At 50.2% G+C, this 27814-nt stretch overlaps 10 protein-coding genes across 10 annotated transcripts; 7 read left to right on the forward strand and 3 right to left on the reverse strand.

Annotated features, from left to right (window-relative positions):
- The first annotated feature begins 40 nt into the window (after positions 1-40).
- Positions 41-3376, forward strand: EV420DRAFT_1527044 (uncharacterized protein). The gene is made up of 8 exons (XM_060472446.1): positions 41-98; positions 158-468; positions 533-693; positions 746-757; positions 823-950; positions 1002-1342; positions 1396-1485; positions 1537-3376. Exons 1-8 carry the CDS (start codon positions 65-67, stop codon positions 3241-3243), a joined length of 2784 nt encoding a protein of 927 aa, XP_060333501.1. The 5' UTR covers positions 41-64; the 3' UTR covers positions 3244-3376.
- Positions 3377-7764, reverse strand: EV420DRAFT_1527050 (uncharacterized protein). The gene is made up of 12 exons (XM_060472447.1): positions 7406-7764; positions 7267-7352; positions 7098-7217; positions 6433-7046; positions 6176-6378; positions 5884-6132; positions 5282-5835; positions 5201-5227; positions 4623-5148; positions 4281-4566; positions 3997-4225; positions 3377-3945 (listed from the first exon to the last, which is right to left on the reverse strand). The coding sequence occupies exons 1-12, from the start codon at positions 7698-7700 to the stop codon at positions 3472-3474; spliced, it is 3663 nt and encodes a 1220-aa protein (XP_060333502.1). The 5' UTR covers positions 7701-7764; the 3' UTR covers positions 3377-3471.
- Positions 7765-7838: 74 nt separating this feature from the next.
- Positions 7839-11263, forward strand: EV420DRAFT_1761972 (nucleoporin autopeptidase-domain-containing protein). The gene is made up of 8 exons (XM_060480685.1): positions 7839-8011; positions 8059-8175; positions 8225-8488; positions 8540-8679; positions 8738-9140; positions 9193-9324; positions 9378-9584; positions 9639-11263. Exons 1-8 carry the CDS (start codon positions 7906-7908, stop codon positions 11090-11092), a joined length of 2823 nt encoding a protein of 940 aa, XP_060333503.1. The 5' UTR covers positions 7839-7905; the 3' UTR covers positions 11093-11263.
- Positions 11264-11719: 456 nt separating this feature from the next.
- Positions 11720-13219, forward strand: EV420DRAFT_126889 (uncharacterized protein). Its single transcript, XM_060467465.1, has 7 exons — positions 11720-11905; positions 11963-12201; positions 12257-12433; positions 12489-12510; positions 12562-12657; positions 12715-12741; positions 12797-13219. Exons 1-7 carry the CDS (start codon positions 11900-11902, stop codon positions 12887-12889), a joined length of 660 nt encoding a protein of 219 aa, XP_060333504.1. The 5' UTR covers positions 11720-11899; the 3' UTR covers positions 12890-13219.
- A 132-nt stretch (positions 13220-13351) lies between these two features.
- EV420DRAFT_1527063 (uncharacterized protein) lies at positions 13352-14475 on the forward strand. The gene is made up of 3 exons (XM_060472448.1): positions 13352-13869; positions 13919-14281; positions 14344-14475. Exons 1-3 carry the CDS (start codon positions 13477-13479, stop codon positions 14392-14394), a joined length of 807 nt encoding a protein of 268 aa, XP_060333505.1. The 5' UTR covers positions 13352-13476; the 3' UTR covers positions 14395-14475.
- Positions 14476-15801: 1326 nt separating this feature from the next.
- Positions 15802-17260, forward strand: EV420DRAFT_1664896 (ribonuclease III domain-containing protein; the record flags this gene model as incomplete). Its single annotated transcript, XM_060478964.1, has 7 exons — positions 15802-15812; positions 15865-16020; positions 16076-16166; positions 16223-16266; positions 16322-16404; positions 16458-16471; positions 16520-17260. 7 exons carry the CDS (start codon positions 15802-15804, stop codon positions 17000-17002), a joined length of 882 nt encoding a protein of 293 aa, XP_060333506.1. The 3' UTR covers positions 17003-17260.
- On the reverse strand, positions 17253-18620 carry EV420DRAFT_1527079 (cytochrome b5-like heme/steroid binding domain-containing protein). Its single transcript, XM_060472449.1, has 6 exons — positions 18116-18620; positions 18029-18057; positions 17939-17975; positions 17792-17889; positions 17668-17741; positions 17253-17617 (listed from the first exon to the last, which is right to left on the reverse strand). The coding sequence occupies exons 1-6, from the start codon at positions 18195-18197 to the stop codon at positions 17542-17544; spliced, it is 396 nt and encodes a 131-aa protein (XP_060333507.1). The 5' UTR covers positions 18198-18620; the 3' UTR covers positions 17253-17541.
- A 100-nt stretch (positions 18621-18720) lies between these two features.
- EV420DRAFT_127421 (uncharacterized protein) lies at positions 18721-20820 on the forward strand. Its single transcript, XM_060467820.1, has 7 exons — positions 18721-18982; positions 19043-19236; positions 19287-19416; positions 19474-20332; positions 20382-20549; positions 20603-20622; positions 20699-20820. The coding sequence occupies exons 1-7, from the start codon at positions 18792-18794 to the stop codon at positions 20727-20729; spliced, it is 1593 nt and encodes a 530-aa protein (XP_060333508.1). The 5' UTR covers positions 18721-18791; the 3' UTR covers positions 20730-20820.
- Positions 20821-23338: 2518 nt separating this feature from the next.
- On the forward strand, positions 23339-26211 carry EV420DRAFT_127453 (uncharacterized protein). Its single transcript, XM_060467845.1, has 4 exons — positions 23339-23428; positions 23493-23535; positions 23589-23926; positions 23974-26211. The coding sequence occupies exons 3-4, from the start codon at positions 23602-23604 to the stop codon at positions 26124-26126; spliced, it is 2478 nt and encodes an 825-aa protein (XP_060333509.1). The 5' UTR covers positions 23339-23428; positions 23493-23535; positions 23589-23601; the 3' UTR covers positions 26127-26211.
- On the reverse strand, positions 26211-27788 carry EV420DRAFT_127413 (uncharacterized protein). The gene is made up of 3 exons (XM_060467812.1): positions 27621-27788; positions 26765-27568; positions 26211-26705 (listed from the first exon to the last, which is right to left on the reverse strand). The coding sequence occupies exons 2-3, from the start codon at positions 27549-27551 to the stop codon at positions 26296-26298; spliced, it is 1197 nt and encodes a 398-aa protein (XP_060333510.1). The 5' UTR covers positions 27552-27568; positions 27621-27788; the 3' UTR covers positions 26211-26295.
- Positions 27789-27814: the final 26 nt, after the last annotated feature.

A 27814-nucleotide genomic window follows, 5' to 3' on the forward strand; every position in this document is an offset into this window, starting at 1 on the left:
TGTTCTCACATTACGGGAACAGTTGCTTGAAAGCGGGTATCCTACACCTCTACTCTACACCATCATGGCGGGCGCTGCGAACAATCCCGACGGACCCAGTGAGTACCACTAATTGCGCGACGTCAAACGACGTTAACTGACCCTGGTGCCGCTTCAGGCCCATCGTACCTCTCCGCGCATAGCGCCGATGTCATTCTGTCCGACATTCGTCCCATTAAATTGAAAGTCGAGGCACTTCACTCAATTAATGTCCTTCTCGATGAATTCCTATACAAAATCATCAATACTGCGCAATCTCTCGTTACCGACAAGCTCAGAGCTGGATTGCTGAGCGTTCTACCGACACCATTGGGAAAGGAGGCGTTGTTAGAAGCCGAAGTCGAGCTGAGGGCGTATAAGGACCGGACAAAGTCCGCAAAGGCTGTCGAGGATGACAAGGACACATTTAATCTGGCATGGACATTTGAGGTGCGATACTAGTTTATTGCTGAATTCCATAGTTTTTTATGGCTTTTTTTTTTTCCCTTTATAGCTGTTGCGATTAAAATGCCAGGCGTATTCCACTCTCAATGAATCCGATGAAGATCCCGCTAGTGAAAGCCTTCTTGAAGAACGAATGAGCGATAGCCACCTACATGCGCCATCGCCGACACTGGTAGCCCCCGCAGCACTCTATCTCACCGCGATTCTCGAGTAGGTCTTCATTCGTATTTTTGCGACATTCGCTCAATTACTTCTATTACAGAGCCATGTGCGAGTGCGTCCATCATTTTGATTCAGTTCCCGCGTCATTTCATCCTGCTCATGACCCATCATCGACAGGCATATCTTGTCCAATGTTGGACGGGTGGCATCAAGAGACAGCAGCAGGGCATCTGCAACTGTCCAAGATGTCTTCGTGGCACTTTGCGAGGACGAGACCATTTACGGACTTTTCAAAACGATGAAAGGTATGCCAATGAAGATGGCAACAGCCGCAGTATTGGCTAATGCCGTTGCAGTGTATTCACAGATCGAGGAAATATCCACTATTTCAAAGGCGCGACGTAGCAAATCAATATCGAGGAGCGATAAGCTTTCCATCTCTCGTACATCTTCTCCATACGACATGTCTTCCAAAGATTCTCGCATTTCCTCAGAAGCTTCGTCTTCCATGATGGCTCATACGCCGACAGGGTCCAGAACGTCCCTGGATAAGAACAAGTCCATGAAAAAAATAATTTCAAACAGCAGCAGGTTATCTTCTGACACGAACAACACTCACAAGCGATCTGAATCCATCCTCAGCGAAGACACCAAGCAGACTTGGGCAGCTTTCAATCAAGGTCTTTCATTTGACGACGTGAGTGCAATAAAATTTCTCTGATTCTCTTCAATGTTTAGCCGTACCCCTAGGGTGCTTCGCTACAGGAATTCGACGACCTCATGCGCTCAGGTTCTACCATGAAGGTCTCCCTGACTCCCGATAGGCTGAAGTCTATGGAGGTTCGTGTATGCTCCTATTATGTCACCTTCCATGCTAAAAAATTAAGCTAGGCCTACAAACAGGAAAGGGACCGTGGTAATAGACGGCCCACCCCCCTTTTCCCATCTGAACTTGACACTTCATCGTCACCACCGCGAGCCAACGGTCGGCGTCCGTCCTTGCGACACGTCCATTCTATCACTGAGGACGAGGAACCGCTTTCTTCACCGGCATCGTCTCCTCGTACACGGCAGTCCATCACTACCCCTAATCCTCCTCCATCTTTGTCTGGCAGTCGCGCTCGGTCATTCTCGGTTGCGAGCCCATCTCCTTCGTCCTCGTCCTCGTCATCCTCACGTTTTCGCAAGTACTCTAAGCCATCGATTCCCTTTGCGCCCTCAAAACCAGCGACACCTCCACCAGTCCCAATGGCCCAGCCTAGACGAGGGCTTAAAGGGTCCGATGCAAGTCCCTTCCCACCTAAGACCCGGACTGTCCAGCGTAATAGGGAGTCTCTGGATCTTGACGATGTTATGGCTGGTTCTGACGAGGACTACGACGAGGTCGTGAAGGAGCCATCAAAACGTTCGCTTCCATCTGTTCCGACAACTCCTAAGCGGGCTGCCAAAGTTTCATCCAATACGCGCGATCTGATGGATTTCCTGGATGCAGGACCTCCGTCCACAGGGCCCCCTTCTACCGTTCCCAGGGTGTCCAGGGCTGCGAAAGATATGATGGACTTTCTCAATGAAGGGCCTCCCGAATATATGATGGGGTCCACGTCCTCCTCGTTCATGGATATCGAGAAGCCGAAGAGCGGGAGGCTACAAAGGATGATGTCGAAGCTCTCAATGGGCGGCGAAAAGACGCGTGGAACACAAGGAAACGATTCCATTCGACGTCAACCAAGCACTCCAAACATTCATAATAAACCTTCCCACCCTAATCTCCCAGCACTTGCCAATAGACCCGTTCCCCCACGTCCTCCTCCGATCTCGCCTCCGGCCTCACCTCATGATCATTATGATGATTCCACTGTGACGCGACCAAAAAAGCCTCTCGTTGCTAATACCGTCATACCCAAGGTCGAACCGATTGCTGCGGATACCCCGTCGGTTCCTGTCAAGACAGATACCCAGGAAGTCGCGTCATCTCAAGCACCTGCCGCTGGTCATAGCACCAAAAAGGATGAAGACGCTACTGTCGCTTCTAAGGCCAATCATTCACCGGCCAATGGGACGGAGAAGTCGCCTTCGCCTTCTACACATTCTAGCGAGAAATCTTCGCCGATCAAACCAACGGAGAATCCTTCATCAAGGGCTTCTAACATTATCCGCAAAGCTCCACCTCCAATTGTCCCCGACGCGCCACCACAAACGGTTGTCGATGACATGCAAGATATGCATCGCTTGATGTCACGAGCGACGACCGTTGATGAGTGTCGTGTGATTTTGGAGCTCTTCCTTGCGAAGTCAGGTGTTGCAGGAGACAAGGCCGTCGAGATGGAAGTTCCATACCCTTCACCTTCTCCGTCTGATACTACAGATTCAGTAGCGTCCGACGTTGCCCTGGAGCAAGCATTGGTGGAATACTTTTTGGGTTCGGAGGTGACGCCCGAAGGACCCCCTCTTCGAAAGAAAAAGCACAGTTCGAAAAGAGTCAAGGTTGTGCCCGCAGTTGACGTCGCACCGCCGCCCCTATCTTCCGGGGCAGTTACATCGGTCATGGAAGATGTTACCCCAAAACATACCCCCGCCGTCATCGAAGTCAGCTCATAATTCATTTCTTGTGTGGCGGCATCGATTGCATAATGTGTTTATATCCTAGTTATTTGCGAAGCTGGTACTTAGACGTGTGTTATACTGATTATATCCTCTCACTCATTTATATTATGCTATATCCTTTCGGTGAATATAATGTGGAATCCAAAGTGTATGTATAAGGAACAAGAGATCATGATGCAAGAAAACATGTGGGTCATGATTAACATAATATCGAATGTAATTTTATGCAACGTCAAGTGCCACTGCAATACCCATGGAGGCAAGCTCAGCACATAGATACCTAAACACGTATGGAACCGCCACAACGTCTAAATCCCCACCCTTCATGGCCCGATTGAGCACGTTTTGTGACGGTATGGATACTCTAACGTCAGTCTGCGGCTTTTGGGGCTTGCGGCCTGTGGCAAGCGCCTGACGGTCCCGTTCCTCCTCCTTTTCTGCGGCCGCACGACAGACTCTACAATATTCCCCGCCAGGTCCTGTAGGTTTTAGCGACCCTGACGTAATTGAAACTTCACCAAGACTGATATCATCATATCCCAACGATATGAGGCTGCCACAAGTTCGACACACCCACGCTGTTGAGTAATCTGAGCAGTTCATCAGTCTGTCTTGCAATAAGAATGATGTGCCGTGGGCGATGAGGGCGTCTCGTTCCATCTCTCCAAAACGTATACCACCAGCACGTTTCCGTCCCTGGTTTTTGAGGGTCAACGGGAGCAATAGAGAATTAAAGTTTAGTCGCACCTTCACAGGCTGTCGAGTCAGAGGATCGACAGGACCGGTAGTACGGACTTGGAATTTATCGAGAACCATGTGTCGCAACCTTTGATAGTACACGACTCCAATGTATATGTCCGCGGCGAATTCTTCACCAGTTATTCCGGAGTACATGGGCTCATTTCCATAGTAGTTGTATCCGGCTGCAAGCAGTTGTTCACCGAAGTAGTCGATGGCGGTGTCCTCTTCCGAGAATCTGCCAAAAAGTCAGAAACAGGCGCAGCACGAGGTTGGGTTAAAAAAATACGGGCCTGAACGGTGTTGCATCTTGTGCCAATCCGTGCATCGCTCCGGCCTTACCAGCCATACTCTCAACTAACATTCCAATCGTCATTCGACTGGGGAAGGCATGTGGATTGATGATCACATCGGGCTGCATACCACTCTCACTGAATGGCATATCAATAGCGGGCCATTTTTGCGAACATACACCTTTCTGACCATGCCGTGAGGAAAATTTATCTCCGATGACGGGAGCACGAGTTATGCGCAGAGTCATATGGACTTTTTGTGCCTCAGAATCGCCCGTGTCGTTACCTGTACACAGCTGGCATAAGTAAAGGTTTCGACGCAAGAAAAGGCTGAAAACATGCCTAAGATGCGGATTTTGTCAACGTAGGCTATTTCATCACCTTTGTATTTGACAAACTTTGTGCGGTTTGTCACGTCGTCGACATACGCTGCGATTGGATCACCTGGAGACAGCTTGCAGCCAATGAACGGAAGACCATCCGAATTAAGGAAGGAAGTGCAGCTGTGCGCATCGTCGCCATACATTCGAATATCACGACCGAGACCGAAGTGTAGTGTCGGTTCGGCTGACTTTGATGCGCCCCGGACATCTTTCAAGTCGACGATCTGCGACTTGTAGACAGTTCCGTAAGCAAAACCACGTTCATGCGCAGATTTGTTGAGAATCATGGCGTCTTCCATGTCGTAGCCGGTATATGATATGACTGCAACTATAGCGTTTGTGCCGTTCGGGAAAGCATCCATAGCATAGGTGTTATGCAAAGCAGGACGAACTACAGGACTTTGACCGCTCTGTAGGCGGTAAAGCTTGTTATCTGTCCGGTGCTGAAGCGCCGTAGAAGGTGTTCCCATCGTTTGTTTACCCATCTAAAATGACATTTCAGTTAGAGGATTTTCAAGAAGGGAGGCTACGACGAACCTGACACTGGTAGATGTTTCGAGGACTCTGGTAATGAAAATGGTCTATAAATGTTCCAAGAAGGCAGTATATAACACTGACCTGATTAAAATCGGAAAAAGGTGTAAGGTTAGCCAATATTGACAAGAAATTTGTCGGGTTGTGTTCGACATGTGTTGAGACATCGGCCTCAATTTCCTCCGGTGTGCAAGCAATGTTCATATACACCTGCTCAAAGGATCCAACTTGGTCATCACGCCCATTCGCAAGGTATTTGACCGGTCGCATCATACGGGATCTTGACGAGAACAAGAATAGCCCTGGATACTGGCCTCCATTCGATTCGAGCACAAGACCGATTTCGAGGTCCATCGGGATGTTGTTCTGATGCTCGGTTTTCCATATCCGAAGGTTTTTGGCAAGTTGCTCTGCCACACGAGGCCGCGCCCAACCGATTATCCGGCCATCGAGTTGTACGCAGATGTTGTTACGGCCGTTTATTGAGGTCGTGAATGCGAGAGTCATGCCGTGAGCGGCGAGAAGGGCGGGTATATGGTTAACGGCAAGTGGGGCGGTGACGATACGGCATGTTCGGGAAAGATGGTTCAACAAGCCACAAGGGGAACCATCCGGTGTGTGGACAGGACACAGAAATCCTAAAATAGTTGAGAACGTAAGATTGAATTATTGGACTATAAGCTTACCCCATGCCTCGGGAAGGAGTTTCCGTACGGTGGTCGTCTTGAGCTCGGCGAAGAATGCACCACGGTGAATACATCTGAAGTGACTAATGTAGCGCTGCCAGTTGAGCTTCTCAGCGACAATAGTGAAACCAGACGCTTGCTGGAGGTCAAGACCAGTGGGTGACACCAGATTACCCGTAGCAAGGAAGTTAGCCAGACGTGAGCCAATGTCGAAATTGACGCGGGATAAAACTTTCCCAAAGTATCGTTCTAAAATGTGTTAGCAAGGGCTGATCGTATATTTTAAACTTACTATCGTTGAAGTCGACAGCCACTCCATTTCTGACGTCTATGTTGATTGTGTTACGGATGTTGTTCAAAATTTCATCAAGGCGCTCTTTAATGATCATCCCATATAGAGTGCCGGGAAGGAGAACTTCTTGATGTTGAGGTGAATCGGGGTTATCCGCGCAGCATGACGATGAAACTAACGCGTATAGTTTGCGTAACATGAAACTAAGAGGAGGGAATATGAATCAAAGGGTGTCTCGAGCTGAATCACGTACTTACAGAAGCATTCTGAACTTATCCCTTGGGTTTTCCAGGTGCACAAGTACCATTTTCTGGATGAGCCAAGCACCCGCAGCGCCGTTCGTCACGTCGTCAGGTAACCCAAGAACCACCCTAAACCTGTCCCCGAGATAGTCAAGACACTGTTCTCCCGTACGCATGGTGTATGTCTTGAAACTTCGAAGAAGCAACTCTACGCGACCAGCCAGAAATGTGTCCTCGTGGTCTTGCATCATGACACCGTCAAAGATTTCTTTGTCTGACGCGCCAACAAGCGCCTTGAGAACGAGCATGATGGGAATAACATATTCTTGTTTCCGCCAGCTGAATCTGAGCATAGCACTACCATTGGAGAGATAATGTAGCGTGTTCGTTACGCTCGTCTGGTCGGGACGGACACAACGGATTTGTACGGCATACTCGGTGTACGATAGCCCGCGGTTGCTAAATGATGGTCGAAGCAGAGATATAACATGGTTTCGCCGTGGTAGAATGAGATACCGAATGAGACGTTCGTTTCCGTTGATTACGAAGTAACCGCCAAATTCCTCTGGCTCTTCGTGATGCTTGACCAGTTCGGCTGAGGACATAGAGCGCAGATTACAGCGAACAGACTGCAATGGAATAAACATCTTGTGATGGTAAGAAGACTAGATGTAACTTACGCGAACCATGATAGGTACTAACCCACACTCTTTCGGGAGTTCATGTTTTTGTCCGTGTATATCGGTCCAACAAAGCTTGATTGTCATGCGACCACGATATGATGTTAACCGTTCCCTGGCCTTGAATAAATTTCAGTCACCATCCAGATTATTCAAATTCGATACATACTTCTGAGGGATAAATCTGCTTGTTTGTGGCCCCGCTTGCCCGGTCCGGTACGAGCGGTCTGGATATCGAGACACTTTCGATCCAAACTGGGTTGCAAGTACTGTTAGCAAAACCAACTTGATTTCGATGAATAACTCACTTCGCATTCTATTACCCCATCCCACTTTTCCACTTTCCGGGTCGACAGTACCTGTCCCATCGAATACAACACGTTCCCCAATGTCTTTGAGACCCAATGATATCAGACCTTTGCCGTCACCGTCACCATTAGGCAGACCAGAGTCGTCGAACAAAGCGTTGAAAGATTCTATGTGAGGAGTGACGAAATCATTAAGAATGTTGTACGTCGATCCTTTAGCTGGGGGATGCTTGAATTGGTTTTCGCGTTCTAGGGTGTTGAACGTCGGTTTTCTACGCGGTCCTCCATCAGACATATCGTAGTCGGATTCCTGCCCTCGACTATAATTTTTTGAGTGATCGAAAGCCACGTGCGGCAGAGGCCGAGTCGGAGTTTCAACTTCAGACATGATGCTGTCAAGTTCCGACCGGGAGCCCCTTCGGAGTTTGAATTTGTGCACCCAACTCCGACCGAGTCAAGAGATAGAGGCATACACACTTTGACCTTACTTTCTCGTCGAAATGTTCGGTGGCGCTGGGATCACGTCTTCGTGGTCCAATCAGAACCAACAGCAGCAGCCACAGTCAACAGGGTCAGCTTTTGGGCAACCTGCGTTTGGGCAGTCAGGTACGTTGCTTGCTTCTTATCCTTTGTATTTTTTAACACTTTACCAGCCTTTGGAAGCGGTACAGGTGCATTCGGGCAAAATCAGCAGCAGCCGCAGCAGCCTCAAGTTAATCCAATGTTTGGAAATCTAGCTACGCCTTCTACCAACACCTCCAGCGGATTTGGTACGCAACGTTTCGAATCGGTAACGATCCTCAACTCAATTCCTTCCAGGCGCGTTCGGTAGCGGTTCGGGCACCACTGGTACCTCTGCCTTCGGTGCTACAAAACCTGCCACAGGATTTGGCGCGTTCGGTGGTGGAACAGGTACCTTTGGATCTGGAGGCGCGTTCGGACAAAACGCCAGTGCCAGCACGTCAACGCCGAGTGCATTTGGGCAGACCAGCACTGGAACCAGTGCCTTTGGCGCTGGCGCTGGACTGTTTGGCCAGAACAAACCTACAAGTACTTTTGGAAGTTCTACGACTACATCCACAGGTAAGTCAGTCCTTCTCGATTTGGTTCATGCCTAACCAAGACATTTCCTAGATGCTCCAGTACCTCCTGTCACTACAGGTACCGCTAATCCACCCTGGTCTGCTACTAGCGATAAGGACCAAAATGGCACGACAATGTGCAATTACCAGACTATATCTGCTATGCCGGCGTACAGGGGGACGTCTTTGGAGGTACAGCAATTTGCTTTCTGATGAATTTTTTGTTGAAATGCCTTGTCATTGCGTTTAGGAACTTCGGTGTCAAGATTATGCGCAAGGACGCAAGACTGCCAGTACTGGTGGCGCATTTGGTCAAAGTTCATTTGGCGGAAGCCAAGTTACGCAACCCGCAGGTACAGGCCTCTTTGGGGCACAGCAGCCGACACAACAGACTTCGGCCTTTGGTGTCACGCCCAATGCTGGCGGCACTGCGTTCGGCACATTCGGACAGAATCAAGGGAACCAGGGAACTACTTCAGCCTTCAGTGGCGGCGGAGCTTTTGGCCAGCCTCAGCAGTCCCAACAACAGCCGGCACAAGCGCAATCTGCCTTTGGTGGTGCATTTGGGCAACAGCAAACCGGCAGTGCCTTTGGTGGAACAAGTGCGTTTAATAAGCCTGCTTCTGCCTTCGGAAGCTTTGGTACCCCAAGTGGTGAGTCTCTTTATTATCTCAATGGTCAGTGCTGATCACTGGCACTGTATAGGTACTAGCGCATTCGGTGGTGGCGGCGCATTTGGTCAAGCCAGTAATCAACAGCAGCAGCAGCAGCAGCATCAGCAGCAGACTAGCGTTTTCGGGCAGCCTGCTACAAATACAGGCCTTGGAGCTTTTGGAGGTACGACAAGTTACTATAACATTGAGATTCCAAATGACTGATCCAATCTATAGCAGCTACTGCAAATAAGAGTGTCTTTGGACAACCATCACAACCTGCCGGACAGACCACGAATGCATTTGGTGGAACCAACATCTTTGGTCAACCGAATCAAGCGCAGCAGACACAACCACAGGCTTCCTCATTGTTTGGCGGTGGTACGTTTGGCAGCAATACCAATCAGCAGCAACAACAGCAACAACAGCAACAGCCCAACCCTTGTATGTCTCACTTATACTCTATACCAAGCAGAGCAGTTACCTTTTTTTCAACAGTGTTCGGCAGCGGTACCACTCAGAACCAAGGAGGCAGTGGTCTCTTCAACACTGGTAGCGGTCTTTTTGGTGCGAACACCAATCAGCAGCAGCCGCAGAGTCAAGCTGGTCAGAATACCCTGGGCTTGTTCGGCAATAAACCTGCTGGTCAAACACAATCGCTTTTTGGTACCGGTTTTGGTCAACAGCAACAACCCGCCAATCCTGTGCCACAAAGTAATATATTTGGGGGCACTCCCAATCAACAAGGAACCCAGCAGAATGCATTCGGTTCATCATTATTCGGCAATAAGCCTCTTGGTACCTCGATGTCGACCGGACAGACTACCGGATTGTTTGGAGGTTCAGGGAATACCTTTACCGCCTCCGCCTCCGTACCCGGTGCTCAAGGCACTCTCACCGCATCGATATCGCAACCAATTGCTACGAATTTGCCGATATTCTCCATGTTACCTCCTGGACCCCAAGCTGTCTCTTTGGATCAATCTACGAAGAAAAAAGCTAGTTTCTTTGTCGATGTTCCCACCAGATCTCCAGTCCCTCGTATGCAGCTCGGATTTTCTCCCGCGAGCTCAAAGCTACGTGGATTCGCTTCCTCAGGGTCCGTATCTTCGGTCTCGGGCTTGAACTTCTCTCAGGGAGCGCCCCTTGCCTTGTCGCTTTCCAAACCAGCTGACATCAAGCCTTCTGACTCCTTACTTGGTCGCAGCGCCAGTCCATCTTTGGGAAGTGGTCAGAAGAGGAGCGTCAAAAAGCTAATCTTCGACAAAAAGGTGGTTCCCTCAGATTTGTATGTCAAGTCGCCGAGCAACACATCTGGGCGCGGAAAGGTCACTTTCAGTCCTGCATTGAGCATCGCTCAACGTGAAAAGGAAGCGGAAGAGCGCAGTCAATCAACCAAACAATTTATACCTTCGTCCTCTCCCGCTCCTCGATCTCACAACCCTACGTTTGCCTCGCAGGACGCTTCAGGATGTGATGGCGCGGACATCGATTCATCCAACACTCTTGATGAGGGTGAGTACTGGGTGAAACCTAGTATGGAAATACTGAAAGGTTGTGGTTACGACCAAATATCGTCTTTCAAAGACCTTGTAGTTGGTCGTGAGGGGTATGGCGAGATCCACCTCCTTGAGCCTGTGGATTTGACAGGACTACCAAAACTCGGATCCTTGTTGGGGGATGTCGTTCGGTTTGACGACAAGGAGTGCAGCGTCTATCCAGATAGTGAAGACGTCGACAAACCACCCCCAGGTTCGGGCCTCAATGTTCGAGCGAGAATATCCTTGAAACGTTGTTGGGCGGTGGACAAGGCTAACAGGGAACCTATCAAAGATGAGACGCATCCCCAAGCCATCAAGCACTTGAAGCGGTTAAAGAACATGAAGGATACCCACTTTGAAAGCTTCGATATGAAAGATGGCACGTGGACCTTTACCGTGGACCATTTCTGAACTTTCTTCTCTTTCTGCTCCGCCAAGCCATCTGTAGTTACAGTACTTCCCGCTTTCGCATGTTGCTTTTTTTACAATATCTTATTAGGTAGTCACATAGGTAGCATTAGGTAGCACTCATATGTACACACGAAATATACAAATTTTTTCATTCTCGATCGTCAACGAGCGACGAGTTAAATCATTCATGGGACTGGAAACCATCACATCACCTGTGCACGGACATCTATTCAATATACGAGGTTTACCGTAACCTGCTCGTCTGCCGTTGAGGCAACAGCGCTTGTTGATTGCCTGAATTGCCTGAAAGATCCAGAGCGAGCTCTTTCCGGGCGCATGTGCCCATAAAATGATCACACTGGGAATGTACCCACATGCAAGGGCCAAGGGGCATCTCTGAAGCGAAGGGCTCATATCCGGACTCATGCTCCGTGCTCTTCCTCACATTTTCCGAATTGACGGTCAAAGTCGGGTACGACTTGGGAACGGCCATTCAAAACAGAGTCGCTGTTTCGCTGCAGTGACATTTCTCGACATCGTCTTGCGTGATCGGATATACTCTGGCGGTTGTCGGTGGAGGTGAAGACGGCCTTTGCGGGGATATCATTGGACAGGGTTTCTCTTCCACCCGATGTGGTCCGGGGGGGTCATATCACGTGATGAATTCCGATTCTCCGTTGCCGCTTGTTGTGGCCCACTAAGCTGAGAGGGCCCGTATATAAGTTCGGCCCCCTCGGTTACCACATCATCCCCTTCTCCTCTCCCGTTACGATCTACAAGCCCCTCCCTACCCTTTGACGATTAAAAATGAAGGTACGTTACGAATTCCATATGTTCTTTCATTGGCGGAGCTGACTCGGTGTCGTACAGATCGATTTGACCGAAGAGCAGCTCGTCGGGCATAACAATGCAACTATGCGGGGCGCCTTTGAGGGCTTTGCTGCTGGAACTGGACTTGGCCTCGCAGGTTCAGCCGCTTTGAGTCGCTATTCTGCGGGCTACCGTGCCCTTCCTCCTTCACTCAAGGCTCTCGGTATCATCTTTGTTGCGGCACCTGCATTTGCTATCCAAGCTGAACGCCGTGGTATCGAATTTGACAAATCTCAATGGTGCGTGTTCCGTTGTTTCGTGGGAGACTCTTTCTCTGAATGACTATGATCGCAGGCGGGATTCAACTGCCGACTTGCTCGACGAGAAGGAACGTCAGAAAGAAGAGCGATGGCAAAACTTGACTTTGGGTGGAAGGGTGACGGATTGGGCTCAGCGACATGAATACTCTGTATTTTTGGGTGGCTGGGCTGCTAGTCTCGGGCTGGCTGGTGCTATTATTGCGCGAGACAAGTGAGTGGTTGTATGGTTCGATTCGTGTTGGGACGGTAGCTGATATCGCCTTAAGATTACAAACAACTTCTCAAAAGGTGTGGCTATTGCTTGCGTTTCACTTACCCGTGGTCTGACCCGACGGACAGGTGGTGCAAGCCCGTATGTGGGCTCAGGCGCTAGGGATTGCTCTCATCCTAGGAATGGCAGCATTCAAGGCTCGCCAGAGCCGTAACTCTGCTCCAGTCAGTATTTACTCTACTACGTGCTAGAATACATATCTTAACGTTTATTTTCTACAGGTCGTAGATCATTCTTGGATGGAGGTGGTAAGTAACGGCCGCATTTGATTCCATTGTGCATGTTCTAACGGCTTCGTTACAGCTCGAACAGCAGGAGCGCGCACGTAAGGATGAAGAAGCGCACCTGAAACAGCTTGCTTCACCCGAGGCTCGCCGACTTGCGTCCGGTCTTTAAGGCTTTCCTATAGGTTATATCATCATCGTTAGTTTCATGTCAGTGCGACAGCATGGACTTTCTTTAGCGTCGCACGTTGTAGACCTGCAAGCTACACTATAGACGTACTGTATCTTTAGCATATAATGGCCCAGTAATGAGTTTTTCTGTTCTTGCTGTGTCTTCCCGGATCTTTTAATAAAAAATTTTTTGACGGTTGTCGTAACTGTGCGGGGGACATCAATGAGCGGGGGAGTCGAATGGCTCCAGACCTCGACGCTTTGACAACGGACGCTTCCACGCTTCCACCGATCACGGAGGGGAACAGGGTGAGGCAGGAAACGCGCGCGACTCCCGAGGCTTTACCGTTCGGGACCCTCCGACTCGGCATAAATCGGCGCGCAGCCGCCTTCACGTGATGAATTCGCCCAAATGACGTGACTCTCGCTTAACTCACTGTCGTTGTCCACCAAGGATCAGAAAATGCTGACTGAACTTTGCACGGTATGGCTGTCACTGACCATGTTGAAGATCCTTACTAACAGTCGAATCTGGAATATAAAAAGGTGCTCAACATCTGTCGTTGACCCACAGATACGATATCATCGATGACTTCTTCTACACCTCTCACTCTTCCCATTTCGAACGATACCCTAGATGCCATCAACAAACAGCTTGTTGATAACACTCCAGAAGAGATCCTGGAGTGGGCTGTAGAGCATCTTCCGGGGCTGTACCAGACCACAGCCTTTGGGCTCACTGGGATGGTCGCGATAGACATGCTGTCCAAGATCACGAAGTCCCCACCGCCTCTGATATTTATCGACACGCTGTATCACTTTCCAGAAACATACGGGCTCGTGGAAGAGGTAAAGAAGCGGTATGGGGTCCCGGTGAATGTTTACAAACCGGAGGGGTGCGAGACGGTACAGGACTTTGAAAAGAAGTATGGTGAAAAGCTGTGGGAGCGAGATGAGGAAACATATGATTTTGCTGTCAAGGTGAGATACCACCGTGAGTTCCTTCTATAGTACTTATCTTTGGTTTTAGGTCGAACCTGCGCGCCGTGCCTACGAGGAACTGGGCGTCAAGTCAGTTATTACTGGCCGACGGGCTTCTCAAGGAGCTGATCGTGCTGGGCTTAAGCCGCTTGAGGTAGACGAGACGGGGTTGGTGAAGCTGAACCCTCTTTTTGCGTGGCCGTTCGCTATGGTGGATTGGTACATCACCGATAACGAGGTTCCTCGAAATAAGCTGCTTGATCAGGGATACCGAAGTGTTGGGGACTGGCACAGCACGGAGAAGGTCGCAGAAGGTCAAGACGAAAGGGCTGGAAGGTGGGCTGGGAAGGAAAAGACCGAGTGTGGGTTGCATAAGGATTATTTCGCAATGAAGGCGCAAGCTAAGCGTGCTGTGAGAACCCTGTTTCTTCATTCTGAGGTGAAAGCTGATTTGTATTTCTTATCTGATCCAAGGCAGAGTCCGAGGCTACCAAGACGGCGCCTTCCGTGGAAGTTGGCGCGTGATACGTTGACTCGCGTTGATTGTCGTCGTATCTTTATGAATCTAGAAGCAAATATTTTCTGTATGTACTACAATAAAGGGTTACCGCTTTTCGTTGGCTAGACAATTAGCCGAACAAATGAAGCTGAAGTGAGCGTAATAGTAAAAGTATACGAGCACCTTCAACCAACTGCTTGGGATAGGGGTGTACTGACATTGTTGACGCATGTATGACGCATTCCGATCAACTGTTCATTATGCTCTCCACATTTCTCTACTCCTTCTTTCTCTCACCATTTCCGTACCATTAGGCGACACCCGCGGCCGTTCGTTGGTCGTGTTATAAGGACTTCTCCACAGCCTGACGCGTTACGTTTGCAACGAGGAACTCTGAGTCTTTACACCGGCATCGGTCTCTTGTAAACCGAAGGAGCTGTGCAGGCTTTCCGGGGCCCGCAGAACTCCTCGGGAAGCTGTACCAAGTCAGCATTTCCATTGGCTCATGCTGTGAAGGGATTACTTCCTCAGGGTGGTTCTTTGGTGCCTGACTTTGCTATCAGGCCTGTGTCGTGGATTTAACTTGAACCAGACGGTCTTCCTCTTCTTCGGTCCGAAAGTGATTTCTCAGGGAAACAGCAAGAACTCAAAGTGCAGTATTGAGCTGTACACACTTAGGCGCGCCTGATATTTCATGCCGATGTCAAGGTGTGGCTGATTTCTGGAGGAGCGGTGTATGTAGCAGACATGGTGGAGAAGAATTTTGACTCAAGGGTTTGAGTTCGAATATACTGTTACATACTGTGTCCGATGCAGGTGGCAGGGCTACCGGGCACATATCCACTTGGTCAAGGCCTCATGCCTCGGCAGATGCAACGATTCTAGTCTCAAGAAGAGACAGTCCAACAACATATGGTGTATTTAAAACCACCGTCTGTCGGAGGACAAGTGGCTAAAGCGCTTGAGCTACTATTCCCAAGTTGAGTTCCAATTTCTTATCGGAATTTGTGGCAGAATCCGAAGTACCTGGCAGAACGAGGTTGGCGCGTGATGCGTTGATTTTTACACTGCTTGTCAGCTTTCGTTCACCTCGTCGCATCTTCGTGGGCTGAGAAGCACCTACATGCATTCTTATACGGCATCCCGGAATACTCCCGAGTGCCTTGCATGCCCATTGTCCCTAAAGAATTTAAGAAAGGCTCAAGTATACTGCTATCATGTGATCGGGACTGATGGAAATTGCGTGCCCTGCAAATCAATCATTGACTTTGAAATCTGCGACACCATTTTCTACTCAGCGTAGTGCTATTTCAGACGGAGAATCTGAGCGAACTAAACAGCATGGCATCGCCTTGGATGCCTTAAAAGGCTGATCTGACCTTTAAATCGTCGCTATCTCTGTTTCATCGCTTCCCCCACGGTCATTACTAGCGATGGCGCTCAAGTACGTCCTCCTGGCTAGAGTCTGTTTAGTTATAATACTAAAGGATGACTAGACCAGATTTGGGACCACAGGATTCCCTACTTCCCCCGCTTCCGGACATCAAAGACGATAACATAAGGATCCAAGTGTTCACGCACAGGAGCTTTTTTGCACGGCCTGTGCATATATTTGAGGACCACCCAAATGACCTCAGCCCCGATAATGAGAAGTACGACATTCCCATCATGCAGAGATTGACTGAATACTGATGGTGGTCAATGTAGACTCGAACATCTTGGGGATACAGTCTTGGGGCTGGTGGTGACACGTCTCATGCTGGACATGTATCCTGGCCTGCGGGTTGGTCCTTCCACGGTGAGTGCCGAGTGGTTACCCGAGGTTTGTGATTGGTGGGCTTAACTAGGCGGCAGAAAATACGCGCGTTAATTGTTGGGAACGCCACATTAGCGCATATGTAAGTGTAACATTTTGTTTCTGACGCATACGATGACGTATGGTATGACCGTTAGTTCGCTCAAGTATAAGCTGCCTGACAAACTTCGGCTGCATCCCGCGCAAGCACTTACCCTGCGCGCTTCGACGAATGTCCAAGGTAAGCGCCCTGAGTCATGCCTGTATCACGTACTCATGGGACATCATATATAGCCGATGTATTTGAGGTAAGCATCTATGACTTTCCGGGTGCTCGAAAGTTCATTCTGCATCAGTCGTTTGTTGGAGGTTTGTATGTCGACCAGGGCCTGGATCGCGCCCAGCCTTGGCTGTACCAGCTTTTCCGGCCATTCGTCGAGCTAGCATACAATACGGTACGCATGCAGCACGGCCTCCCCTCAGCATGTGCTCCTCCTTCCCCACCTCCTGCCCATAGTCAATTTCCGGCCCGTCAGCCCCTTGGGCATGCTGATCTCAATGTTACCGAGACGACTGTCGGACACCTAGGGCTGTTCAACCAGCACCTCCAGAAAGCTAACCGGCAAGTCGAGTGGATCTACTCCATCCGCGACCCCGACTCGGACGACGGGGAGGAGGCTGACTCGGAAATGTTAAAGGGTATCAAGACCACGCCTGTGTGGTATGTTAAGGTTGTTGTCGATGGGGAGCACTTTGGGAAAGGCAAGGGGAATACGAAGAAGGCGGCGAGGAACGAGGCAGCCAAGGAGGGCTTGAAGAAGTTGGATATCAATGTTTAGTGAGTTGCCCTTTTGATTCTGCATGGTTTCTCCAGACTGGGGCTGGACACTTGCGGGCTAGCTGCGGTGTGAAGAGGCTGTGGGGAGGGACATCGGTCAAACAACCAATCGGGTATCTAATGCAACATCGGAAGGAGTGGGGTAAATGGACTATCGCTGTGAAAAAGTGGGTCAGATGACGGGTTGCCGTGGGGTACGCATTGTGTAAATGTTTTGTCAGAAATGTGATTGTTGTCGGCTTTCTGCGGATCTGGCCACGGAAAACATCTCTTAGAGTGTGTGCTTTGCGCAAATCACGAATGACACAACGGGCCGTGGAAAGTGACACGTATCCTCGACGCGACTTCGTAGGAATTGTAGATCGTAAGAAGGATTTGAAATCTTATCCGGCCACCGAGGAAAACTGACGAATACGATCTATTACAAGTGGCACGGGGCCGTTGAAGGTGTGGGGCAACGTAGTAGAAGTGGGCGAGCAACGGAATAAGTACATGAAAGCAAGAGACGACATTATTAGTATGTTGAGACGTTGCATGCAATCATACAGATCCCGTTGTGTAGAATCTCCAGGCAAAGTAACCCCCCAACAGTGCGAGCGGGATAAAGTACATCATACTACCGAAGAAAGATTAGTGTGCTGTTGGCTGGAAATGACGGCGACGTACTTAGAGCCCTGCTCAACAGCACCAGACACCCTCGACGCTTGAGCGGCTGCTGCGCCTGACTTGATATCGAGGCCCTGTGTGACGGTCAGTTCGCTATCTTCGGACTCGTGGATGGGCAGCGTACGCTGTTTTTGTCGAATTCACCAACAAACAAGCCGGGAAGGAGCGCCCTAGCCTCGTCTGAGTGACCAACATCCTCGAAACCTTCTGTCGCGTCATGGCCTGAATAGCGGTGAGAGTGGGTCCATATCAGAACACAACCGAGGCTGACCTGCTTCAGCTAAGATCACTTCGTCTCCTCCAGGATGCTAGAAAGGCTATAAATGGCGTGCAAAGGTACCGTGTGTTGGTAGAAGCCTACTTCATCGAGGAACTTTGTGACATCGTACACTGTTGCCCGTCATCATCAGACAAAACAAAGAATTGTGATTGGACGGAAACGACGCACCCTTTCCACTGATAAGAAGGTATATGGAGTCCTTGGTCGTATGAGCGCGAAGTTCGTCGTAGGTGATAATCTTCTCAGACATGGTGGGTGAAAAGGAGGAGGCCTAGGAGCGGTCTGACTAAAAGTGGATTCAAACCCGTCCACGTCGCGCGACTTTTTATAAGTTTTCTTTTTCCCACGATTTCACCGATTCTTTAGAACTACTCTGGACCGACCAATCCACAGAATATGATAGAACACGGAACCGGCTTATTTGCACATAGATAACACATAATACAAAATATACGCCTAGTTTAGTACTCGAATGGCCATAGTATAGTGTACAGTAGTAGCTGGCAGTTCAAGCGTGGACCAAGCAACGATCAATCTTCCACCGCACGAGTAGGGGTAACGAAGGCAAGAAAAAGCCGTGTTCCCAGGCATTCGCAAGTGGGATGTCGAATGAATGAAAAGAATTCAAAATAGTACTTGGCATCGAAGACACTTCGTATTGTGCAATGAGTCAGGAGACAAAGAATCGGACGGAAGAAAAAAAAACTTTTAAAGCCTTAGAGCAAATATGGACAAATAGCTTAGGTAACCCAAAAATACGGCTCCGCTCCTCGTCTTAACCATCAAAGTCCAGTACGCGCAAGCTACGCGGTCGTGTCGAGTCACTCCTTCATCTCTACACACCATGACCGACGACTTTGCTGATATCCTGGGGAGTGATTCTCTGCCTGTCAGGCGTGAATTCTCACCCAGCGCCTGGTCAGCAACGTCTCTGCTCAAATATGCTGGCTGGACGCTCGGTGCTGTTGTTACCTACGTGGTACTGGTCCTGGGTTGGAATAGGTTCTCAAAGGCACGCGAAAGGTCCTACAGGCTGTACGTTTTGATAGCTTTTGTGGCATTGGGAACTACTCACGGTTTCTCTGTCTGTTCTAGGTCGATGCGACGCCGCCATGGGATTCCGGACAATGACCACCGCCCATTCAACGTAGCATATGCCGCAGTACAACGCTCTCGACAGGAAAAAGAACGCCCGGCGCCGGTACAGAGGACTCAAGAAAGTGCGAATACTCAGAAAGCTCATGAAGCTCGTCCTGTACGGGCCGAGCAGGTCATAAGGAATCGCGGAGGTGCGTTGCTCATTCGTATGCTCAAATTAAGCTTGCTGACATGTGTTCAGAAGGTCGCAGTACCCCCCAATCACAGGCTGCTTCACCAACCAACTTTCCGGGGCAGTACGTCTCATCGGCTACGGAACCGCTATATCCATCTTTGCCTGCAAGTGAGGCTGTACCGCCACCACCACCTGCGTAAGTCTACTGTATCACTTGGGATGCAACACGCGACGGTCTGACACGTAATGATAGATCCACACCTCCAAACAGAGTCGTCTTCGCTGATGGCTACAATACTAGTGCTCTTCACATCGGCGTTCCTTCTCCCACCGAGAAACCTGTTCGTAAAATGAACGGTATTCTCAAATCTACCAATGCCCACAGAAAGCGTGGACTGGAGGAAGAGCCTATCATCATTGATAATTCCAAGAAGTCCAGGGTCGAAGGGGATGAGTTCATTGATGGAGACGAAGAGGCCGAGTGGCAGAATTCGCCTTCTGGGTGGACACGAGGCAATAAGCGTAGTTTTGGCGATGAGGACGATAACGAAGAAGTCATGGTATCAAAACGGGCTAGGGAGAAGAGACCGAGGAAGGTGTCACGGGATTACGAAGCCGTTCTGTCTGATGAAGATATGGAGGTAGACGAGGACGAGGTTGTAGAGGAACGGGCTACGCCACGAGGCAGGAAGCGTGACCGTGTCGAGGCAGGTCCTTCCTTTGACGGCGAAGATGATGGAGAGCCAGCGGAAGTCGAACCGAAGTCGAGAGGAAGGAAGAGACGGAATAAGCGGAGGTCGGACGTTGGTGTAAAGGCGCGGGGGACGAAACGGGAACGTGATAACGACGATGAGGAGATGCCGGATGAAAACGAAGAGTCGTCTGCTCAGGCGTCTAGGAAGAAGAGGGGTAAACGAGTCCAGGCTGTCCAAGAGGATGAACATGAAGATGATCGCTATGCTGATATCTCTATCGACGTGTCTCCGGATAGAGTCAAGGGCAGAGAGATCGGCGAGGAGTGGGAGAGTAATGGAGTGAGGTATAAAGTGGGTCCAAACGGGCAAAGATTGCGTCAGGCACTCGTCAAGAAGGCTGGACAGAGGTATATCATGGTAAGGTTTGTTTATCTTATGCGGGTAGGATGATTAACAGGGTTTACAGCCGAAAGACTCTCAACATCCGGATCGGGAAGCCAATATTGAGGTCTGCGTCGAGAAATGGCTTACAGAAGAGGAGTTTAGGGAAGCTAAACAACAACGCTTGCTCGCTTGGCAAGACTCGACGCCGAGCAAGTCTTCTGAGCCTTCGACACCTTCATCTGAAGTTCCAGTAAGCATTCTAGTACTTTGGTGTCTATTCGCATCTTGACTAGAGTTGTCTAGCCCTCTCCTTCCTCTGGCAAGCATCTTCTGTGGGACGCTACGGGTTCACCTAAAACCAACAGTCCAAAAGACCCATTCGGTAAGCCGTCGACCCAGCAATCCCAAAGTGCAATTCGTCAGTCCGTAGCCACCACTATCGGGCTTCAACCTACGTTCCGTCGACGCATAGCAGGAAACTTCACTCCCACCTCTCCTTCACCTACCCCTCCTTCACCTGGACCTGGACTCGCTGATAGTACCAATAGCAGCCCGCGACGCGCCCAGAAGGGCTATTCCAAGTGGGAGAAACAGGATCTGGAAGCTAAAGCTATGATGAAGATGCGAGAGGCTAATCAGAAGAAACGCGAGGAGAAAGAGGCGTTAGATCGATTGGAAAAGGAGAAGAAGGAGAAGTTGAAGGCTTCGTTGGCGCCGCAGCCTACGATTCCAGTAATATCTGTGACGAAGCCTGCCGAAGAGAGTGCTGCTCCTAAGAATACGTTCAATTTGGGTGGGGCAGCTTCTGGATCGTCAGACAAGCCTGCGCCTGCCTTTTCTTTAGCATCGACGACCCCGTTGGGCTCCGCGCCTCAGCCTTCGCTTTCATCCGCTCCTCCCTTGGGTTCTACTCCGGCACCTTCGCTCGCGTCTGCTCCACCATTGGGCTCGACACCTGCGACTAACACGACTCCCTTGGGCGGCGGCTCGAAGCCTGCTACTACGAGTAATCCATTCTTCAAACAGCCATCTGCTCCTAGCAACAACAAACCTTCATTCTCCTTCTCTCCCGCAACGTCAAGTCCTTTAGCAACTAATTCGCCGACTAAAGCACCTGAAAAACCCAAGGCGCCAGGCCTTGGTTTCCCGGGCGCGATAAACCCTACTCCTACACCCGCCTCTGTCTCTACACCTGCGACATCATCCACTCCTTCCCAACCTGCCACTAAGTTCTCTTTCAGTCAAAATGTTTCTACTCCTTCCTCTGCGCCAACGAATTCATTGTTGGCACGAATGGGTCCTCCTGCTCCTCAGCAGCAACAACAACATCAACCACAACAGTCGACGCCTGCACCCCCTGCTCAGCCTGCGCAGAAACCACAGACAACATTCTCGTTTAGCACGCCTCCTGCCACACAATCTAGTACACCGTCCTCTTCTTTCTTCAGTAAACCTGCTGAGCCTACAAGTAAGCCAGCTCTGGCTGCCGTACCCGCACCCGCGAAGTTCAACTTCAGTGCCAACATGTCCCCCACGAAGCCTAATGCGACACCATCGTCGTTGAGTGGTGCACTGGGCCCGACGCCACAGGTCGGCGGTAGCAAACCAGCTGAGCCGTCTTCCAACTTTGGTACATTCTCCTTTGCGAAACCTCCGACTACGGCTGGCAGTGGCAGTAGTGCACCGAACCCGAATCCGTTTGGAGCAGCTACGACTAGCAAGTTTAACTTTGGGACCAAGGAGTCCTCGTCTTCGCCCGCCCCTACCCCCACCCCCACTGCCGGAGGCTTCGGTGCACAAGGCCAGTCGACGCTCGGAACTCCGAAAGAGTCTACACCTGCACCTTCGACCGGACCTGCTGCTACCTCCGTGTTTGGTGGTTCTGCTGACAAGTCAGCATCTGGCGCGTCCAAAGAGTCAACTGCTGCTCCTGCACCCGCTAGTAGTGCTCCTGCGTTTGGTGGGTTTGGGGCTCCTGCAAACTCGCCCTTCGGTACTCCCAAAGAGTCAACACCCGCACCCGCTGCACCTTCCTCGACCCCTGCTGCCTCTACTTTTACATTTGGGACTCCAGGAAAGTCGGCGTTCGGAACGCCCAAGGAGTCAACACTTGCATCCACTACGCCCGCGGCCTCTTCATTTGGTGCATTTGGAACTCCTGGACAATCGACGTTCGGCACGCCTAAAGAGTCTGCTCCTGCATCTACTACGCCTGCTACCTCTGCGTTTAGTGGATTTGGGGGTGGTGCGGATAAGCCGAAGTCTTTTGGTGGATTTGGGCAGGATTCAAACAAGCCTGTGTTTGGAGCTGGACCATCTTCTGGGTTTGGGAAAAGTGGGATATTTGGAGCGGCAGAGAAGGGAAGGGAAGCGTCGGGCTCGGATTCCAATGCTAATGGGTCAACAAGTACCCCTTCGGCACCTACGTTTGGTTCATCATCATTTTCTAGTCCGTTTGGTAAATCAGCTCAGAGTGGTGGTTCTGGAACGCCGTCGTCTGCGTTTGGTACGGGTGGTGCATTCGGAGCCGCTGCAAAGGCAACAGAGGCGCCAGGTACTGATTCCTCGTCGGCTCAAACCACTACCACGACCACCGCATTTGGCTCGTCATCATCACCAAGTCCGTTTGGCAAACCCGCCCAGAGTGGTGGTAGTGATGCGCCGAAACCTGTTTTCTCATTCGGAACTAGTACAGGGACGACGACACCAGCACCTTCCTCTGGGGCATTTTCGTTTGCTTCCAAGCCGACGGCCTTTGGGGGAGGTTCTGGGTCGACTACCCCTTCTGTATTTGGAGCTGCTGCTGAGAAAAAGTAGTGCTCTTTTTTCGTTACCTTTTATTTTTGCCTGTATCTTTCCTGCATTCATCTAGGCACTGTACTGATAGATTTGGTATTTACATGTAATACCAGGGGAATACATAGTTTCTCGCCCCAAACAATTGACATTGACCCCTAATCTCGATTTCACGTGGTAAAGTGCTAGAACGTCTCGTCCGAATCGTATGTTTCTCACTCCGTGTTACCTTGTCCTGCGACGCCGACGAGGACGTGCTGTACTCGCCATTGGCAAATATCAAATCCTAACGCCAGGATAAGGCGCGTCCAAGGCGTACATTCTATTTCTCTAGTAAGTCCTTGGATTTCGTCGTCGCCGTTTGAGTATCCAATGATTCAGTTTCCGCGTTGACCAGCACTATCCTATTATTCGTCACTAGTTGTATCCTAACCTATCCAGTAAGCACGCTTAAATGTTTCCGAGTCGACCGTCTCACGATTTATTTAAACAGTATATTATCAACTATGCTAGCCAACGAAGGGTCTTCAGTCTCTAGGCCTCGTCCTCCAGCCCAGATGCGCCGTTCACATTCCATGTTCAACCAGAAAGGTTCTCCACCTCCGCCATATGCCTCCTCGTTCGTGTTTCCTTCACAGAAGAAACTATCTCGGTCCTCGTCAAATACCTTGCTAGGATCTCCCGTCTCTGCGACTTTCAGGAGGATAGAACGCGAGGCGGGGAAAGCAGTAGCTGAGGAGGATAATATGGACTGGTTGAACGAAAAGTCACGAGAGGAACTGTCGGGTCTGTTGTTGAAAGCGGATGATATCATTAAGAAGCGTGAAACGGGTATGTGGTCCATTTCTAGGTAAGGTTAGATACTAACTAGGGAACAGAACTTGAACGCACATCTTCTCTCTGCAAGAGCCTTTATGATGATAACGTATCCTTAAAGTCCAAACATCAAGACCTCTTCGCTCGTTTTCCAGGCAGCCTGTCACCCGCTGCATCGTCTTCGCCGTCACCTACCCCTCTTCAATCGCCACATCTTTACACCAATAGTATCTCGCGTTCAGCCTCTGCGCAGTCGTCTAAATCTAATTTTTATTCTACTCCCCAAACTGATCAACCTCGGCGCCGTGTTCGCAAAGTTTCCGTGCGTCTGGACGATATCAGCTTACTTGCCGATCAGAATGATGAGCTGCTCCAGAAAATCGAGCGTCTCGAGACAGAGGCTGCAAGTGCGGACCTGGCGGGCAGGCGGATGCTCAGGAGGCTGGAGAAGGAGATTTCTCAATTGAGAGAGGATCTTGAGAAGACTCAAGCGCGGAGTCAGGAATTTGAGGAGAAGGCTGAGAGGATGGCTCCAATAGAGGCTGCTTGGCGACGGAAACTGGAACAAGAGGCCAAGGCGGAAGCTTCTCATTCAAAGTCGGAGATCTCAGAAGAGGAAGAAGAGATCAGGGACTTTGCCCCGGGTGGAATCCTCTCACGGCCTTCAACATCGTCCATTCCGGATGTCATACCTTCGGAGGGGACTACGCCCCAAATTACAGCTTTATGTGATGCATTCACTGGTCTGGCTTTCTCATCGGTCTCTCCTCCCTCTGAGGACTCCACAACGCAAGCTCAGGAACCTCAAGCTCGAATTGAGCCTGAACTTGCTATCGTCTCTCAGCTACTGGCCAAAATTCAAGAGCTGGAAGAGGCTAATCTCCGGATAATACGCCAACAATCAGAAACGGCGAACAAGCTCATTGCCGTCCAGCAGGAGACAGAGAACATGAGTAAGGTATACGAGTCGCTGAATGATTCGAAATTGGAGTTTATGGAGGGTAGCGATACCACTTCGGAGAAGCCACGGTTATCAGACGACAGCACTATCCGATTCAAGAGCTTCAGGAAGTCGTTAGAAGGGGACATTAGGCGGCCTACTACAGACGATTCCTTCATAAACATGGCAGGCACCCACAAGTCCCGCAAGTCTGTCATGGGCCTCTTCGAGTCGCCGGAGAGATTACCCACAGAAACATCCTCTCCCTACAAGTCGAAGGGGCTCACCACGCCCTTCAAGACGCCGTTGCGCCATCATCAACACTCTTGGTCTACGGAAAGCGACGTGCATTCCCCAACGCTTTCTTCTGTTCATTTCTCTTCTTCCGCCTGCTCCACCCCCCCGCAAGGCTCCGGAGAATTATCTCCCTCACCTTTCTTTGAGGACACCCTTCAGAATGAACTAGGCAGTCAATTTGGCGATGACTGGGGTTTGAATACAGGCTTCCACCACCTGCGCTCGAGTAGCATATACGACCTCAGTCAGATTTCTGCTCCCCCTTCGCCCTCACCTGTACCCCATAATTTCAGTTCACTATACTCCGCCGATCTAGACGCGTCGAGTAGGGAGCACATACACCAAACGCCAGTGGCGTCTATGAGGGGTGGCAGTATCTTGCAGTTAACCCTAGAACCTCCTACTCCAGACAAGAACGAAGACGAAGGCCCTGCTTTGCGTAGAAAGCGGTCGCGATTGATGTCGCAGACCATACGTTCTCGTACGACGCGCTGGGTTAACGGGCGGTTTACTGATAAGGTGCTAAGCCCTCCGAGTTCAGCAGCCCAGCTACATCCGGAGGTCCCACACATTGAGGAGCCGGAGCAGGTGGCGGAGCAGGAAACAGATGTGGAAACGACGCCGCGCGCGGATCGACGAAAGTCTCTTCTGGTGGCGTTTGTTCCTATGCCTCGTAGACTGTCCCGCGCCCTCGACACTGTGGTCACGAAGTTCGCTGGTCATGCGCGAGCTACTGAGGAGGAGTTTGAAGGCTCGATGTTACAACGTGAAACATCACCACCAGAGCAAGATCGAATGGAACTCCACGTTGACAAGGCCACAGTCACTGAGAAGTCGAAAGGCTTCACTGGCATTTTGATAGAGGTGTGGATGTGGCTGCAGTTTGCTATCATCATTTTGGTGTTTTTGTTTGCGATGGCGAAGAAGGGGCCCAAAACTATCATCGGGGACGCTGAGAGGCGGGTGGTGAGGAGCTGAGTCGGAGCTGAGCATGGTTGTTTTCTTGATTGATTACCAGAACATTGGCACCATAGTGTTACCACATTCGTTTTTACTTATTTCTACATGTCTCTTTCGCCGCATGCTATACGTAACGACTTTAATGATTTGTAAAATATCTGCTTGTGAACTTTCTCCCGTACGGTCCTTAAGGGGCCGCTATCTGCACAGTCACCTTTTTCTGCTCATGCAAGATAGGAAAAGCAGAAAGGATAGCCAACTCCAACTCTGGCCAGTTTGGCTGATCTTCGAGTTGGTGGTCGACAGCAACAATTGAGATATCGAAATTTTTAAGCGATACAAACCGTTGAGCTGCGAGTGCCCGATCCAAAGAGCAACACACGAGTTTGTAACTATTAGAGAGGTCTTCGAAATCGAGAACATGAAGCGAGAGGCACAATTGACTGATGCGTGCCGGCCCGTCTCCCTGAGGTTTCAAGCACTCCGCAAACCATTCAAGTCCTATGATTTGATAGTCGCTATCCCAGGGTGGCTCAAAGATTACGCAAGGAACCTGGGAGAAGTCTACGATATCTCCACTGCCGTGTCGCTTGCCATCTAGATTTTGCCAATCAGATATGAAAAAGAGACCAGGAAGGCTTTTTGAAGGGACTTACAAATGACGTTTTTATGGCGCAGACGCAGCTCCTGGAGAGTCCCCCTGGTCTCAGGAAGGAGCAACTGTAGATCGCGTATTCCGTGCCAGTTTCGGAGCCAGGAATAAGAGAGCTTGCGTAATCTGCGAAGAACAAATGGTTTTCCGTCGGCCTTCAGGAGCGTGTTCACATCGCACAGGTTGGAGATTGAGAATGAGATGGACAGGTTCTCTATTAACGGCCCACTTTGTTCAGGCTCTGTAGCCTCAGAGACCGGGCCTGGAGCTGAAGGCTTGGATACACAAACGCGAACCTGATTCATCACCAAAGTTTGGAGAGCGGGAAAGGACCGCAGGATATCGCGCAAATGTCGGGCAGAACTGATGTTGAGGTTTTCCAGGGTGAGGCTCGTGATTGGGTAGGTTAGCAAAGTAGGGGGGATACCATGCATGTTCACCCGAGATGGATGTCTTGGGTTTATGCTACGACCACCATATATATGAAGCGAACGCAAGTTGGGTAGCGAACGGTTTGCAAGAGCCTGGGATGCGTCGTGTTGAGATAATGGGTTAATAGAAACAGTGACCTGGAGTTCCCGAACGAGGTCAAGAATATTTGGAGAAGTCGTGCATAGCTCGAGAAATGAATGAAAGTGTGACTCGTCTGGGAGACGAATGGATCGGAAGAGATGGCCCTGTACACGACTTTTGAACGATCGCGACACGGAATGAAGGGCACAAAGAGATTCGCGATCTTGGCTGAGCTTGTCTACAATAACATCAAGGAGTTCTTGTGGGAGACTGTCCATAATGCCGAAATGAATACCTGATCGTGATTTTAGAAGTTGAATGATGAGGCAGATAACTCCGGCACGCACTTTTCAAGCTCTATGTAATGTGTGATCTTGTCGCTGGAATTTTTTGCGATGTTTGGGCCGCAATACTAGATGGGCTATGGTTGCCCTTCAAGCTATGCGCATACAACTCGAAATATTCTGAAATTGCTTGGCTCCCAATTTAACCGGCCCTAAAGTGAGCGTCATGACTACAGGGATCTGAAATTTGAATACGG

The sequence above is a fragment of the Desarmillaria tabescens genome, assembly GCF_030435595.1.
Source record: "Desarmillaria tabescens strain CCBAS 213 chromosome Unknown EV420scaffold_10, whole genome shotgun sequence".
In the NCBI taxonomy this organism is placed as follows: Eukaryota; Fungi; Basidiomycota; class Agaricomycetes; order Agaricales; family Physalacriaceae; genus Desarmillaria; species Desarmillaria tabescens.

Bases quoted from the DNA above. Each gene is read 5' to 3' on its own strand.
- EV420DRAFT_1761972 (XM_060480685.1), top strand. From the start codon at position 7,906: ATGTTCGGTGGCGCTGGGATCACGTCTTCGTGGTCCAATCAGAACCAA. The intron at 8,489-8,539 runs GTAAGTCAGTCC...GACATTTCCTAG, and splicing joins TTCTACGACTACATCCACAG to ATGCTCCAGTACCTCCTGTC. The intron at 9,585-9,638 runs GTATGTCTCACT...TTTTTTCAACAG, and splicing joins ACAGCAACAGCCCAACCCTT to TGTTCGGCAGCGGTACCACT.
- EV420DRAFT_126889 (XM_060467465.1), top strand. The intron at 12,658-12,714 runs GTCAGTATTTAC...TATTTTCTACAG, and splicing joins AGAGCCGTAACTCTGCTCCA to GTCGTAGATCATTCTTGGAT. The intron at 12,742-12,796 runs GTAAGTAACGGC...GCTTCGTTACAG, and splicing joins ATCATTCTTGGATGGAGGTG to CTCGAACAGCAGGAGCGCGC.
- EV420DRAFT_1527063 (XM_060472448.1), top strand. From the start codon at position 13,477: ATGACTTCTTCTACACCTCTCACTCTTCCCATTTCGAACGATACCCTA. The intron at 13,870-13,918 runs GTGAGATACCAC...CTTTGGTTTTAG, and splicing joins CATATGATTTTGCTGTCAAG to GTCGAACCTGCGCGCCGTGC. The intron at 14,282-14,343 runs GTGAGAACCCTG...ATCTGATCCAAG, and splicing joins AGGCGCAAGCTAAGCGTGCT to GCAGAGTCCGAGGCTACCAA.
- EV420DRAFT_127453 (XM_060467845.1), top strand. From the start codon at position 23,602: ATGCTAGCCAACGAAGGGTCTTCAGTCTCTAGGCCTCGTCCTCCAGCC. The intron at 23,927-23,973 runs GTATGTGGTCCA...ACTAGGGAACAG, and splicing joins CATTAAGAAGCGTGAAACGG to AACTTGAACGCACATCTTCT.
- EV420DRAFT_1527050 (XM_060472447.1), bottom strand. From the start codon at position 7,700: ATGTCTGATGGAGGACCGCGTAGAAAACCGACGTTCAACACCCTAGAA. The intron at 7,047-7,097 runs GTAAGTTACATC...ATTCCATTGCAG, and splicing joins TAGTACCTATCATGGTTCGC to TCTGTTCGCTGTAATCTGCG. The intron at 5,149-5,200 runs GTTCGTCGTAGC...ATGTCATTTTAG, and splicing joins GAAACATCTACCAGTGTCAG to ATGGGTAAACAAACGATGGG.
- EV420DRAFT_1527044 (XM_060472446.1), top strand. From the start codon at position 65: ATGGCGGGCGCTGCGAACAATCCCGACGGACCCA. The intron at 99-157 runs GTGAGTACCACT...GTGCCGCTTCAG, and splicing joins GAACAATCCCGACGGACCCA to GCCCATCGTACCTCTCCGCG. The intron at 951-1,001 runs GTATGCCAATGA...ATGCCGTTGCAG, and splicing joins ACTTTTCAAAACGATGAAAG to TGTATTCACAGATCGAGGAA.
- EV420DRAFT_127421 (XM_060467820.1), top strand. From the start codon at position 18,792: ATGACCGACGACTTTGCTGATATCCTGGGGAGTGATTCTCTGCCTGTC. The intron at 19,237-19,286 runs GTGCGTTGCTCA...ACATGTGTTCAG, and splicing joins GGTCATAAGGAATCGCGGAG to AAGGTCGCAGTACCCCCCAA. The intron at 20,623-20,698 runs GCATCTTCTGTG...CCGTCGACCCAG, and splicing joins CCCTCTCCTTCCTCTGGCAA to CAATCCCAAAGTGCAATTCG.
- EV420DRAFT_1527079 (XM_060472449.1), bottom strand. From the start codon at position 18,197: ATGTCTGAGAAGATTATCACCTACGACGAACTTCGCGCTCATACGACC. The intron at 17,890-17,938 runs GTCAGCCTCGGT...ACCGCTATTCAG, and splicing joins AGTGATCTTAGCTGAAGCAG to GCCATGACGCGACAGAAGGT. The intron at 17,618-17,667 runs GTACGTCGCCGT...TTTCTTCGGTAG, and splicing joins GCTGTTGAGCAGGGCTCTAA to TATGATGTACTTTATCCCGC.
- EV420DRAFT_127413 (XM_060467812.1), bottom strand. From the start codon at position 27,551: ATGGACAGTCTCCCACAAGAACTCCTTGATGTTATTGTAGACAAGCTC. The intron at 26,706-26,764 runs GTAAGTCCCTTC...GGCAAAATCTAG, and splicing joins GCGCCATAAAAACGTCATTT to ATGGCAAGCGACACGGCAGT.